At 41.5% G+C, this 14,885-nt stretch overlaps 1 protein-coding gene across 1 annotated transcript; it reads right to left on the bottom strand.

Moving 5' to 3' along the window:
- Positions 1 to 3,634: 3,634 nt before the first annotated feature.
- On the bottom strand, positions 3,635 to 14,728 carry CHAMP1 (chromosome alignment maintaining phosphoprotein 1). The gene is made up of 2 exons (XM_005419977.2): positions 14,682 to 14,728; positions 3,635 to 7,315 (listed from the first exon to the last, which is right to left on the bottom strand). The coding sequence occupies exon 2, from the start codon at positions 7,252 to 7,254 to the stop codon at positions 4,417 to 4,419; it is 2,838 nt and encodes a 945-aa protein (XP_005420034.1). The 5' UTR covers positions 7,255 to 7,315; positions 14,682 to 14,728; the 3' UTR covers positions 3,635 to 4,416.
- Positions 14,729 to 14,885: the final 157 nt, after the last annotated feature.

Here is a 14,885-nt window from a genome sequence, read left to right as displayed (position 1 = left end):
TTAGTGCACATATGGTCCTCATGTAAAAAGCTTCTGTCCCATCTGTGAGGTTGCTCTACCAGTATGTGTTAATGACATGCTGAGACATCATTTCAACTGCAGAGCTGATTTTATCCAAATTCTTCATTTGGTCATTACCAGCTCCCCTCCAAAATAAAACAGCATGGGGTATCACTGAACCAATTCAGGTCTGTAGCAACTGCATGGATGAGTCCTTATAATGTTACATGTTTGGAAACTGCAGAATGAGAGAAAACAGAAGTAGCTTTAAGATTTCTTCAACGCACATCCTCCTGCTTTCCTTTAATTTCAGAAAGACTCTGTCCTTAGAATCAGGCATTTATAGAATGCCATTTATAGAATGACCAAAGTATTCACCTTTAATATGTTTTCATCATTTTTTATCAGAACTACAGAAATTAAATATTTGCCATGAGGGAAATCTGGACCATCTTTCTGTACTTTTTTGAACATGGGTGAAGCATTTGTTCTTCTCCAATGACAGGGAAGTTTTCCCAAACTCCATCAAAGATAATATACAATAGTCATTGGTGTCAGCCAATTCTTACAGCACCCTGGATACCACCCCTAGGGTGCCACAGATGTGTATGAGTTGAGTTCTTTTGAGTCACTCTGACTCAACCCTCTCTGATGGTAGTTCTTCCACTACTTCCACCCTTTGACTAAACAGAGAGGTGAGGGAGACCTTGCTGGTGAAGAAAAGACAAATGTGCACTGCATACATCAGATTTCTGTGTGCCTGCAGCCACCAATCCACTCACCCCACTTGGTTACAGTCCTACTTTGCTCAGGTTTTCTCCACTAATGCAGCAGTAAGTATTGGCTTTGTGTGGCCAGGCTTGGGTAGTGGGGGCCTATGGGAAGAGGGGGATCTTCTGTGAGAAGCTGCCAGAAACTTCACCCTCCTGTGTCTGTGAACATCTGACTACTGCTAACTGGAAGTACAGAGCATGGATACTGTAACTGATAAAACTTTCAGTCTTCTGCAAAGTCAGGATGACATATACTGATGTTAGGTACCTTTTTCTTAATGCAAGCATTTAATTTTCCCCACTGGGTTTAAAGAATTTATTTTTATTTTTACTTTTAAAATGCAGGAGGTTTGGGAGGTATTTAAAAGCTGTTTTTCCTCAATATGTTTCAAGTTTTAACGCTGTGCGTGGAAGAAGAATAAGGACTAAAACTAAAAGCTGAGTGTACAAAGAGCAGAACAACTGTTTTTAATTTTTTCTCTTGCAGCACTGGAGGAAGCCTCTGGGAATAAATGCCTGCTTTTCTACTGAGTTTCACTTAAACTTTGAGTTTGAGGTTTTGGGTTTCAGAAGGTTGTACACTTTGATGAGTCAATATTAGTATAAGCATTTGAGACAGGGAATCAGGACATCTGGTTTTGATACCTGCACAAACCTCTGCTGCAGTCATGGAGTGTCTAGGTACAATGAGGGCTACCCTGCAGCTTCAACAGAACAGCAATTCTCAACTACAACACCAAGGCTTAGCTCAGTTAATGAAACACTAGGTACACAAACACAGTTTATCCATTTTGTTGGGGGTTAGCACTTGTGGCTGGGGCACACTTTCACGAGGTATAAGAAAAATCTTGCCTGAGCATTCAGTAAGAAAGAGAAAAAAGGTAGAAAGGCAGAAAAAAAACCAACAAAAAAAACCAACCCAGCAGACAACTGACAGATAAGAGGCAGATGTGAGGAAATAATGCAACTGAGTTGTTGAGACATTATCAATAAGCAACTCAGCCAGCATGTCTGTGATTGAGGGTGCAGGTTTAGGGTTACCATAAGCCCATATGAACTCACTGCCCCTTCTGCCCAAAGAAAGAAAGAAAGCAAACCTACTCTTTTGATTGTACAGCTCAGAAAAAATACCTGGTCAAGTATGCCAGACAATACAAATTAGCAAGAATTCCTTTGACTTGACTTCTACTAAATTTTAATACTAAAATGTAATACTTTGATAGAATCTTTCTCAGAATAGACAATTGTGAAGCACAGAATTCTTATTTTAAAACATTGAATCCTAAATGGTCTTCAGGGGTGTTTTTACACAATTAATTTACTCATTAAGACCAAACAGTACCAATAATGTTATTTGTGTTCATATTCTAATGGTTACATTCCATATGATTTCTCTGATCTAGAAATAAGCAACATACTGATATACCAAGACAGCCACTCAGACACTCTTAGCTATGCTGAAGATAAAATATTACTGAAACTAGTAATTCTTGCAAGAATCTCTCCCCAAATCTCAAATGAAGTTGTAACCTGAGACAAAAACGGCCTTTTCTAACAAACACCTCCAAGTTCTCTGCAGACTAATTTTAGTTTGATTGAATGAAAGCTGGTGAAAATGCACTTTAAAAACACGACTGAGCATTCCATAAAACCAACCACTTTTTGCCATAGAAAGATGCAGGCAAGTTTGTATTGCACATGTGGCCACAGCTAACATCCTTCTGTAACAACATCTGATGTTTCTTTATTGTTTCCCTTTTGTACTTTCCCTTGAGCATTCTTCACAAAAAGGACTGAAACCAGTGTCCTTCCAAGAGTACACAGAAGAGGTTCCTCTCCAAGGATAGGGAACTGCCTAAAAGTTCATATAGAAGCACTTTCTCAGTCATATGTATGATCTATTAATGTAACAGCCTTTAAAAAGTTAGAGAACCTGAAAGTTGAATATTGTGAGTATTACACCCAAGCATAATGAAGACATGCTGCAAAGTCAGGAAATCATTTCACTGTGCTGACTTTCATTATTAAATATTTGCCATTGCAAGAAATAATATTTTCTAACACCTGGGAAGTAAAGAATGACTGTATGATTCTGTGCTGTCCTGAATGAGTCACTTTTACTGGCTTTTAGTTAATGCCACTCTTTCTACACTGAACTGGAGCCACAGAACATACACAGTAAGTTACACAATGCATTTGAATTATTCATACAGACGTGGTAGGAAGGCAACTCTTTCACTTAATAAACAGCACTAAGAAGTCACCTGAGTGTAGAGCTTTAAATATCTCTGACCTTCCTTACAGAAATCCTCATAAAAGACAACAAAGATAAAAATACAAGCTTCAATCAAACCAATCTGAAGCTCTTTGGTGGAAGATTACACTTGGAGACTTTTTTATTATTAATTTAACACTAACACCTTCATATCCTAAACCCATATTTAAAACAGCTTGTCTAGGCATAATTCAGCTGGAGATGCACTTCTTCCTTCTGCTGCCTCCACAAAAAATCTACATTCCTTCTGAATTATAAAATACTTACGTGTTTTTAACAAATAATATACAAATCACACAAAGGCCAGCATCCTAAATAACAGCGCATAAATTCTTGTTTTCCTTTTTCCCCCCTTGTTTTCCTTGTTTTTCATTTATATCTTTACATTTCCATGTTATTCTGAAAGAGATGGGAATTTAGACTAACCTTGCTGAGTGATGACTGAGGCTGATGACTGTGAAGTTGAAGCTTCCAAAGCAGACCTCCTAGGTAACTTTGCATCTCTTGTTGCCAAAGATACTTAAAAGATACTATGTTGAACACAAAGGTTTCCTTCTTGACTTGAACAAAAATATTACGGCCAACACCAGGTTGGGTTTCTTTTTATTGTTAAAACATTAAAGCATAACATTTCACCAAATACAGGAAATTTAGGGGTTGTCTGACATTACAAACATCTGGATCATCAAGAGAAAGTGTTGAGCTATACATAGTCTGACGTTAATCTATCAATTTAATGTATATTAGTAAATGATTAAAACATGGCCAAAATACAGAATCACAAAATAAGTACCTTGATGCTTCTAAATCTGAGACAAGTCAGAGAACTGAGTGCAATAAATTTCCAGCAAATGTCTATACACTCAATTACAACCTCAGGGCAGAATCATTCCAGGAATATTGGTAGTTCCTCATATTCTCGCTCATTAACATTCAATTTAGTGAGAATTTGATTTGAGAACTTGATAAAAACATTTTTAAAAATACAACATTTAACAAATGTGAAAAAAGAAGTTGTCTTCACAGGAAAATACAGATTGCTTGCCACTCCAGTCCTTAATTGCCTATATGTTTTACAAATCTTTACAAAACTAGTTTGTATCCATTTTGGTTTCAAAAACATAGTACATCTGAAAAATAAAATATGACTCTACTGATGGGTAATACAAAGACATGAACACGCATTTAAAATTACTTTTAAAAGTAAATCTTTTCAGTAATACAGCTATAAGACAAGTTAAACATAGTACAATAAACCATGCATCTTCTGACTTGTCAGATCAGCTAAACTACTCGGTTAACATACAGTAACACTTTTGAAAACACTTCATAAATTCAGCTTTTCTAGCACAAGGAAAAAAAAACAGATTAAATTTGTTCTTCAAGTGGTTCAAGGCTGTCCAAGTGTTTTTTAGGTGTATCATCACTATGACGGCTTTGGCAATGGGTTAAATGTTTCTTAAAGCCTCGGGGAAAATTTGATTCAAAATTACAACGGGGACACTTCAACAGACTTTGACCATGAGCAGCAACATGATTTTTAAGAAGAGACTCCAAGAGAAAAGCTTTGCCACATATTTTACATTTGTATGGGCTTTGAACATTATGCTTGTTAACTAAATGGTGCAAGACAGCACCTTTTTTCATTGCACGACAGCAACAAATTTTGCAGTAATACTTTCCCTTGCCACGCTTCATGTATTTTGCTATTTCTTCCTCAGAGATGAAAGCCTCTTTCTCTTCAGTAAACTGAAGCACACACTGTGGCTGTGCAGGAGTAGTTACATCCATTTTGCTCTCTTTGCTGTAATCAGATGACTCCATATCATACTGCTCTTGGTCACTGTTGGATTCTTGTTCCTTTATCTCCATTGAGTCCACCACTGGTTTTCCACACTCACTGCTATTTAGTTCAGAATCTGAGTTCTCCTGGTTTTCCTTCTTGAGCTTCTTTTTTGGGCATGAATATAACATGTGTTCAGGTGATTCTTTGGCTAATATTGACTGTTCATCCTGTGAGAATAAATCATCCAGTGGTTTCTGATCATCTAAACTGTGAGAGAGAAAGTCACTCTCACCAGACTCACTAGGTGTTTGGGGCTCAGAGAAAAAGCCCGAAACAGACTTGTGAGGCTCGGAAAACAGGATGTTCTTCTGGATTTCAGAAGGTACAGTAGTTTCAGCATGTCTCTGGACATCAGAGGATAGAGCAGCAGCAGGCTTCTGCATCTCAGAAAATACAGCATGCTTTTGAACATCAGGGGAAACAGCAGATTTCTGGCAGTCTGTGAAAACAGCTTGCTTGAGTGTCTCGGGAGAAACAGGAGTAGGTTTCTGGGACTCAGTAAAGAGGCCATGTTTCTGAACTTCAGGAGATGTGGATTTCTGAGACTCTAGAAAGGAAGTAGACTCCTGAACTTCAGAGGAAATGGAAGTGTGTTTTTGGGCTTCAGAAAACAGGGTATGCTTCTGGACTTCAGAAGAAACAAGAGCGGATTTTTGGCCTTCAGAACACAGAGCTTGTTTTTGACCTTCAGTAGAAACAGCAGAAGTAGACATCTGATTCTGGGGCTCAGAAAAGACAGCACGTTTCTGGACATCAGTAGAGGCAGTAGGATTAGATTTACGAGTCTCTGGGAACAACGCTCTTTTCCGAGGTTCAGGGAAATGAGCCCGTTTCTGAATCTCAGATGAAGCAGCTGAGGTGGATTTCTGAGTTTCAGAAAAATACATAGATTTCCGTGACTCAGAGAGTTTCCAAGATTCAGGAGACACTGAAACACCGGGCTTACGGACCTCAGGAAAGAAAGAAGGTTTCCAAGAGTCAGAGGAAACAGTGTGACCAGACTTTCGAAGCTCAGGAGAAACAGGGGGAGAATGCTTCCATGTGTCAGGGGACAGAACAGGTTTCCAGCCTTCAGGGTAAACAGATGAGAGGGGTTTCCAGGGCTCAGAAGAAACAAGAGTAGACTTCTGGGACTCAGAAAAGGACGTAGACTTACACGAATCAGAAACGAGCCTCCTAGGTTCTGGCAACACAACCGAACCAGGCCTTCGGGACTCAGGGGCAGACCTCCGGGATTCTACGGACACCGACATGGCAGGCTTTGAAGCCCAGGGAGAAACTGTGGAAGACTTCTGCACTTCATGAGGTGAAGCCCTCCAGGGCTCAGGAGAAACAGTTGGACCAGGTCTCCATGACTCCGGTGAAACCGCAGAAGCGGGCCTCCGGCTCTCAGGAGAAGAAGCAGAAGCAGGCCGACGCATTTGAGAGGGATGCCTGCGTGGCTCAGGAGACACGGCTGGGGTGTACCTCCGTGGCTCAGGGGACACTGCTGGAGGAGGTTTCTTTGGCTCTGGTGACACAGCTGGGGAGTATCTGCGGGGCTCTGGAGACACAGCAGGAGAATGGCGCCGGGGCTCAGGTGATATGGCGGGGGAATGCCGGCGGGGCTCTGGAGACGTTGCCGGGGAGTGCCGACGGGGCTCTGGTGACACGGCTGGGGCTCGCTTCTGTGGGTCGGGGGACACAGCAGGAGATGGCTTCTGTGGGTCAGGAGACACGACAGGAGATGGCTTCTGTGGGTCAGGAGACACAGCAGGAGATGGCTTCTGTGGGTCAGGAGACACAGAGGAGACTAACTTCTCTGGATCGGGAGATGTGGCCTGGGCTGACTTTTCTGGATCTGGGGACACAGTCTGGACTGACTTCTCTGGCTCTGGGGAAGTCACCTGAGCAGACTTCTGGGGCTCTGGGGACACAGATGATTTCTGAAGCTTGGGGGAAACAACAGGTTCTGATTTGGGGAGTTCAGGAGAAAGGGCGGGTTTGCCTGACTCAGGGGAAAGGGTAGGTTTCTGTGGTTCCAACGTGACACTTTTCTTGGACGAATCTGAATCGCCTTCTATCTGTTGCTCTTTCTGCTCTTCGTTCCACTTCTCAGGTGCTGCATGCTGTGCTTTGATGTGATAATATACGTTGCAATACATCTTGCTTGTAAAGAAACATTTATGGCAGTGAAACAGTTTTGCACTTTTTTGATAAAATATAAGTTTGCCCAAGCCAGCAGCATCCATTTCATCACAATACTCTGGGTGAACGGTACCCATATGAATTTGTATGTTTTCATAGTCAGTTCCCCTGAAGCTGCAGTAGTCACATTCCAAGCGCTCTGTGGTTTTAGGTAGTATCTGCAACATGTCCATTTTTCTACAGGCAGTAACAGTTTCCACAGCAGTGCACCTTTTAAAGAGGATTTTTCAGTTCCTGCAACAAAGGAAAAAGATCTGTATAGTTATCCTTTCATGGTAATTTCAACTCTGTCACTCCTAAATAACCACATGGGCTTTTCCCTGCTCACCCCCAGTCCCTTTTTAGAAAGCATAAATTTTGCACAGGTACTGACTACTTCATAGAGAAATCCAGACACAGGTGTCACCAACTCCTGAAAGTCATTTTGCAGCAGCAAAACTTGAACAAATAAAGCTTATATTTAACAATAGGCCTTCCTACCTATGTAAAAAAACTGGAAGCAAATGATAAAATTACAACCCAGGTGATGAAGAGCAAAGTTTGAATTTCATTTGACAAATATGACTTGTTTTCTCCATTGTCTTCTCTTCCCATATTTATGCGCTTTTATTGACATTGTATTATTTACATTATACAGGTAAACTGAAACCAAAAAGTACTTTGGAAAGTACTTGAAACAATGCCACTGAGATAAGGCCATTTAAAAAATGCATCTTCACCATTAAATTTCAAAATAAATAATCTGTTTTTGACAAACACCAAAATAAAATTCAAGAAAACAGCAGTCTAAAGCCTAGGCTGTTTTCATCTGTTAAATACTGACTTCCTTTCACTAATTATATGATAAAAAATAACACTGATCATAAAAGCTTCATCTATTATGAAAAGGGCTTTTCCTGTTCCATCATTTAATCTGTTGCCCCAATAACAACAAAAATACTATTTAAGAAAAACAGCAGTTTTTTTCTTTTTCCAGTTGGTAGTTAACAGTCCACTGTATCCAGAACATTGTTTTCCTCACCCCAAAGATGGAAATTTCTCAAAATTAATGTTTTTTACAAGACTTAAAAAACCCACAAAATAACAACAAAAAAAATTATATATATATATATAAATCCCAAAAACCAATGAACCCCCCCTGCCAAATGTAAAAATGATTTGGCTAGATTCCCCTATTTCCAAAAGAATTTAACCAGATTAGCTGCTACAATAAGCAGAAAACCAAGTCTAGCCACAGTCTGTAAGTTATACTGACACAAAAGTGGAAGGTAAAAAGGACATTTACGTGAAATGAGCACACTTCTTCTTTGTAGGTTGAAATTAAACAGTTGTTACATGATTAATCATGCTAAACTATCAGCCTAATTTTGGGGGGTGTTGTAAAACACACTGCTTCAAAACACTCAAAATTGTTGTTTAATTTTAACATTAATTTTACCTGTCTAAATATATATAAGACTAACAAGTCTAAAAATATGCATTCAAAGCAAGTTTTCTTAATTTATTCCTAAAGCATTTTTCCCCTGGTTTCTTATGGAAATGAGGCTTATACAAAAACATTGCCCTACAGTCAATGCCAATCAAACTGGACAAAGCAATCCAGCCTTACTTTGCATTTCTACACCTTTCATGAAAATCAGAACTAGAGAATGCAAGCAATGCCTCCACTGAGGCAGAATATGTCACTTAGCAGCAACTTCTTCTGTTTAGCCTCTCCACAAAAAGTCTCGAAACATTCAGAGCAAGCAGTATCTGATTCAGCTTTAATTAAGGAAAAGGGGAAAGAATTCAAAATAGTACAGCAGTGAGTTGCTTTGGGCTTGGGATAGAGACAGAATGAAAGCAAATTAGCAGTTCTGCTAAAGGATGAGATGGATACAGCAAAAAACCAGGAAAGAAGGATTGGCTGAGGAGCAGGAGGGCACAAATCCTTAAGAAATACAGGTTCACTAGCTCAGCTGCTTATGGAGCAACACCTTTGTGTGCACTGTGCATACACACATCACATTAAGCCACAGGAACAGGTAGATTTCCAATTGGGAAGCACGGTGGAACCACATAGGGAGCTTTAAGAAGGAACCTGCTTTACAACCATGAGGCAAATGAACAGCATCCGACCACAGCCTAGCTACAAATGAGAAGTAATTACTCTGCTCCACAAACACTGAAGTGGAAGGGCCTTTGGGGTATAAGCTGCAGTTTCCCAGCACTGCTGGCAGCCGTACAAAAGACACCCCAAACTGTAGCCCACACCACATTCAGCCTTGACCCAAAACACTTCCCAACATCTTATAACAATTTTTTAATGTCTGTAAAAGATGAAAACAAAACAAAGATGACAGCAGTGCTCAGTGGGCTGTATCTCTTCAACACAAAATAACTTGCCAATTGTAAAAACCCACAGCACACCATGTCTTAGTACTCTAAAAGACTTTCAAATCTTTATGAACTACTTTATATTTTGTTTGCTGGACTCAGGACAGTGGGAGGAAAGCAAAATCTAAATTTGAAAACAAAAATTTCTGAATTGCCAATATGAGCAAAATAAAAAGGTTTTGTTCTTTTTTTTTTCAAATCACAGCAGAACATAATTAGGATAATGAAGACATACTGCAGTAATCACGTTTTTAGACTTGAAAGGGAATTTGTCAATTCCAAAATTGGTTGTAATCCTGAATTATCCATTTTCTTTTCACTAGGAAACCAAAAAAGGGCTTTTCTAATTTGAATTTATCACACTTTATAACGAAGTTTACCAGACAATCTTTTCTACTCTCTTCATAATTTCCCGGCTCTTCACATGTCACCTGTTGCCCTTGCTGCAGTTTTTTGTTATTCACTGAAATACCCTTCACCCCACCTCCCCATCCTCTTAGTTTTTTCAGTTATACTTTACTTTATGATGAAAATTCCCACTTTCTTCCCAAATACAACAGTTAGAATAAGTCAGTGGTTCCCAAATTCCACAAATTGTCCATATCAATGCTAAGCTTTTTTGACCATGAGATTATTTTGGAACTAAAGAAGTTACAGGCACAATCCAGACATCCAAAAGTCTTGACAGTCAAGCCTTTTGCATAAGAAATAGCATTAAAGAGCTGAGGGCACTTTGTCTTACACTGCCATCACTCACCATTCTTAGTTTTTAACTCAACCCACTGTACCTGGCAGTCACTGAAGTAACTGCCTCTTCTGCTCAAATCTCTACTTAATTGAGGCACCCTACTGAGCAAGACAACTCTTAATATTGCAGTACCTTAGGCTGCAAGCCCATGGAATAGTAAATCTAGTTTTAGAATAGTTACTGAGATCAGTAACGCACAGCACTGAGCCCCTACTAACTCATCTTGTCAATTTAAATTTGTTGAAACTTCTGGAAGAATAAACTCTGAGATGTTGCTGGTTCACTTAGCACAGATCTAAATAGCTAGTTTTAAAGATTTTCCTGTCAATCCCTCCAGATTCCTTCTCAATATTGAGCTCCAGTGCCACTGTCCCTACATGGTTTTGGTTGCTGCCCTCCTCTGCACTCAGGTTTCTCACACGGAGGACTCTGCTTCACACTGCTCTTTGCCATCAGCTCCTGCATCAGAACTTGTTCTGCACTGGACCCTGGCTTGTCTAGCTGGATGAAAGTGCAAGGAACAACATGTCACTGTTTCCTAAAGAGTCCCACACCAGCAGAGCCAGCCAGCCTAGAAACCATATGTTCAGTAACCAGACTCCCATGGCCTTGGTCTTGCATGAACTGAGATGTAATCTGGGCTCAGCAGCATCCTTTTGGCAACACTGAGAGAGATGGACCGTGCTCCCTCTGTGTAAATGCAATATTACAGACATTAAAGGGAACTAGCTCTGTGCTGCTGCAAATCAAACCCATAAAAAGGTTTTATTAAATAAATGGTGTGATTTTGTCAGGGTGGTCCATGTGCACTGCAGAGACCTGGACCAAATACTAAATCACATCATTCTGGTGCTCTGAAGCTCTTTGAGGAAAAGTATGAATTTCAGGACAAAGATCAAATTGTCATGAGCAACAGCTTCTCCATTAAACAAAGCAGAAGACAGATGGTCACTGGAGTATCTCTCAGGACTTCTTGAATACTCCTAGGAGGACAAAGAAGCTGCCACCTCTGCAAGTACAAATAACTGCTGTGCAGGCCCCAGGCCACTTTGTTTAGCTGAACACTCTGCCAGGCCATAACTGTTTTGTACAAAGGACACCTGAGCATTCCCCTATTCGAACTCTCAGGTAACAGGATGTGCAGTGCAGCCGTGGCTATAACTGAGCCTGTGCTGCATGCTACTGTAACACTACAAAGCACAACACATTCCTTAATTGCTCTTTCTGCATTCCCTCCTACTTTTCTCACTTTCCATGGCTGCAACACTGAGAAAACAAATACACACACAGCCAAACAGAACACACTACAACTGCAGCAGAAGCCTGAAGCCCAGCATTTATGCCTGTTCTGCATCCACATCCTGCCTGCAAGACAAAATACTGTGATTCAACTAAGATTCTGGGGCTTGCAATACTAAATTTTAACTTAAGGCAGCCAAGACTCATTCAGAGTCTTCCTAAGACATGACATTTCCCACTGAAATCTACCTGAACAGGTAAGTGCTTCTGGCTAAAAGCTCACTATATCCTCAGATGTCAAGGACAGTAACAGCATCAGTATCAACTCAGCTCTTAGCTGACTTGAAGTGACACAGATCAATGTCCATCACTCAGTTTAAAAGTGCCTGAAGAGACATAAATCTCAGCAGTGGGACCACCAGTCCCTACTGCTGCTTGATCAGCCACCTCTCCCGACCCCTCTTCTTCCAGGCATGTTTAGAACCTACACACGGAGGTTCCTACCACCAACTCTCTCCTCTCTCCACTGAGATGCTGAAGATCCTGTCAGGGACACCAGTTCCTGTCCCCTACATTGCAGTTCTGGCCATAATCTCCTCCACCAGAGGAAAAACAGAAAAACAGCATGGGGAAAGGACTGGAAATGAGGGCATGTATCTACCTGAGAAAAGAACAGCCATCACTGCTTTTCTTGATTTGTCCTTAGCAGCCAGGAGGCTAAAGTCATGATTTGGCAGAAAGAAGAAGTATCCAGGAAATCAGAGGCAGCGAGATAACCACAAATTCAACCAAAAGTTGGTTATGAGTATTGCAAGGCAGCCACAGAGTAGAGTCAAACAGCATCAGAAGTTTCTGCTGAGTTCATGTTAAACTGAGCAACAGGAGCATCCTAAGCTAATGCACAGAGAGGAGAGACCTCCTGATGTCTTCCCAGCCAACATATCCAGCCATGTCAGAGATGGTTCCTGGATTCCATATCCCATCTTCCGCAAGGATCCTACTTAAGATTAAGCCATACTTCCTAGAACCTCTCAAAAACCTCCCAGTGGAAGAAAAGTGGAAAAATGCAGAGGAGATATCTACATATAAGAAGGAATCCATGCAAGTGTTGGCACAACATGACTCTGGCAGCAAACAAGATATCTCTACTTTTTAACTCCATTCCAATGTCATAGCTACAAGTCTTCCAATCATTCCTGGTAATTTTTAACAAACACATATTCTACACTTAGCATTGCAACAGTTAATATATACCTCCATTCTTCCTCTACTGAAGATAAGCTCTGACTGAGGGAAGAAAGGAAGGGCTCAAAGCTAAAGATTTAGACTGCCTGTGAGCACAGAAAATTAGATTTCTTTTAACATTACATGAAGAAATTCAAAGCACAGGAACAAGTAGTCTGCCACATCATTGTTCAAAATCAGACTGTCTTGGTTCTCAGTGGCAGAAAAATCTATAACTCTTTTCCTCTCAATGAACAATCAACCTGGTGAAACACAAGCAGATAGAGAACACGCAACATATTTTAATGACACCAACACAGCTGGGAAAATGATCCAAAAGAAAAGCCCAATGATTCTCTGCAATGCACTACAACCACACGTAAGATTCCCTATACCAGTCACTGCACAGGAAGGATCACTGTTGATTTTCATCAGCCTTGGAAGTTTCTTCCAGACCAACAGTTCAGTCATAACCCTCTGTCAGTGAGGAGGGTCAATGGCAAATTTGTTCCCAGCAAAAGAAATCTGAGTAAGCGAGATACAGCAGCATCATTGCCTCTGCTCGAAGGAACAGATCCAGACTTTTGCTGGGTTTAAGCAAAAGGAGAAATTACACGTTCTTGCAGTGCCAAAAAATGAATGGCAGTCTGGTGGCAGCATGATGCTTCTCTTGAAGCTACATCCGTGTGTTGTGACTGACAAAGAGAAGTTTAGCTCCCAGAGGAAGCTGCACACAAACACCCCACAGTGGGGCAGAGCAGGCACCCTGCAAGGCACTAGGCAGGTAAGGGCATCACTTCCAAGGCACCAGGAACAAGACAGGCAGCCCTATGCTCCTGCTAGTCCACAAGTGTCCACAGTATCTGACCAGAACCTCACATCTGAACTCCCAGCTACCAGCCAGTCTACTCAGGCTAAGTTCCACCAGCAACAATTGCTGAACAAGGTCTTTAAAATTTCACAGCTACACAAGGCACAAACACTCCGACCCAACCAGCCACTGAAACAGCAAGATATGCTAAGAACATGGGAGGCACCAGATCCAGGCAGGATTATGAAGTTCCATGTTTCCAGGAAAGGTTAAAGTCAGGGGAGATCTACAAAGTGACAATACTTGATGCACATACAGATGACTTACGAAAAACAAAGCACCCAGAACTGCAGTAATTTTGCAATATTTCAATCTTTGTTAAGAGAATCACAAGTCTACACAACATAAGTTCTCAATAAAAGATCTAACAGTCTAAATTGCAGTGTAAAATCAATGTACCTTTGACAGATTCAAGACTGAAGAAATTAATTCCATGTACTGCTTCTACAGCTTCCTAACTCCAAGTTCCAATTCCACTTCCAGTTGGCTCCCAAAAATGGCCCCGAAAACCTTATTGCTGCAGTGCTGTACCTGAGCTAATGAAGCACCACTAGACCCACTAGAGCATTCCAATCTAGTCAAGAACCGAATTAAACTTGGTAACATGCTAAGAATTCCATTTACACTACCCTGAAAGAATATGGGGTTCAAGGGAAGAAGAGAAATGTGAAATCCAAAGTTTCTATATTCCTCACTTGCAAAAAATTCATAGAATCATTGAGCTTGGAGAAGACCTCTGAGATCATCGAGCTCCAACCTATGACTGAACACCACCTTGTCAAGCAGACCATGGGATGCAGTACCACGTCCAGTCTCTCCTTCAGCACCTCCAGGGACAGTGACTCCAACACCACTCTGGACAGTCCATTCCAATGTCTAATCACTTTCACAGTGAACAAATTCTTCCTAATGTCCAATCTAAAGGTCCCTTGATGCCGTTTAAGACTGTGTCCTCTTGTCCTGTCACTTGTTGCCTGGGAGGAGAGGCCAATCCCCACCCGGCTATACTCTCCTTCCCCGTGGCTGTAGAGAGCGATAAGGTCCCCCCGAGCCTCCTCCTCTCCAGGCTGAACACCCCAGCTCCCTGAGCCGCTCCTCACAGGACACGCTCTCCAGAACTGTGGTGAGCCTTGCTTCTGCACCTGCTTCTCTGCTCCCACGTGCGACGCCGCCGCTCCCGGCAGCTATTTCTGTCACCGGGGAAGGGCCCGGTCCCGGCGGGGACACGTCCCGTGCCGAACTCGCTATCCCAGGACAGCAGACCGGCAGCGCGCTCCTCCCGCTCGGGGCTCCGCCGGCATCACTTTAACTTTCCTGCGGGAAGGGGGTGCCTGCGGGCTCGGCTT

Source organism: Geospiza fortis, unplaced genomic scaffold, assembly GCF_000277835.1.
Source record: "Geospiza fortis unplaced genomic scaffold, GeoFor_1.0 scaffold192, whole genome shotgun sequence".
Lineage (NCBI taxonomy): Eukaryota > Metazoa > Chordata > Aves > Passeriformes > Thraupidae > Geospiza > Geospiza fortis.
This window is presented reverse-complemented; position numbering and strand designations above follow the sequence as displayed.

Bases quoted from the DNA above. Each gene is read 5' to 3' on its own strand.
- CHAMP1 (XM_005419977.2), bottom strand. From the start codon at position 7,254: ATGGACATGTTGCAGATACTACCTAAAACCACAGAGCGCTTGGAATGT.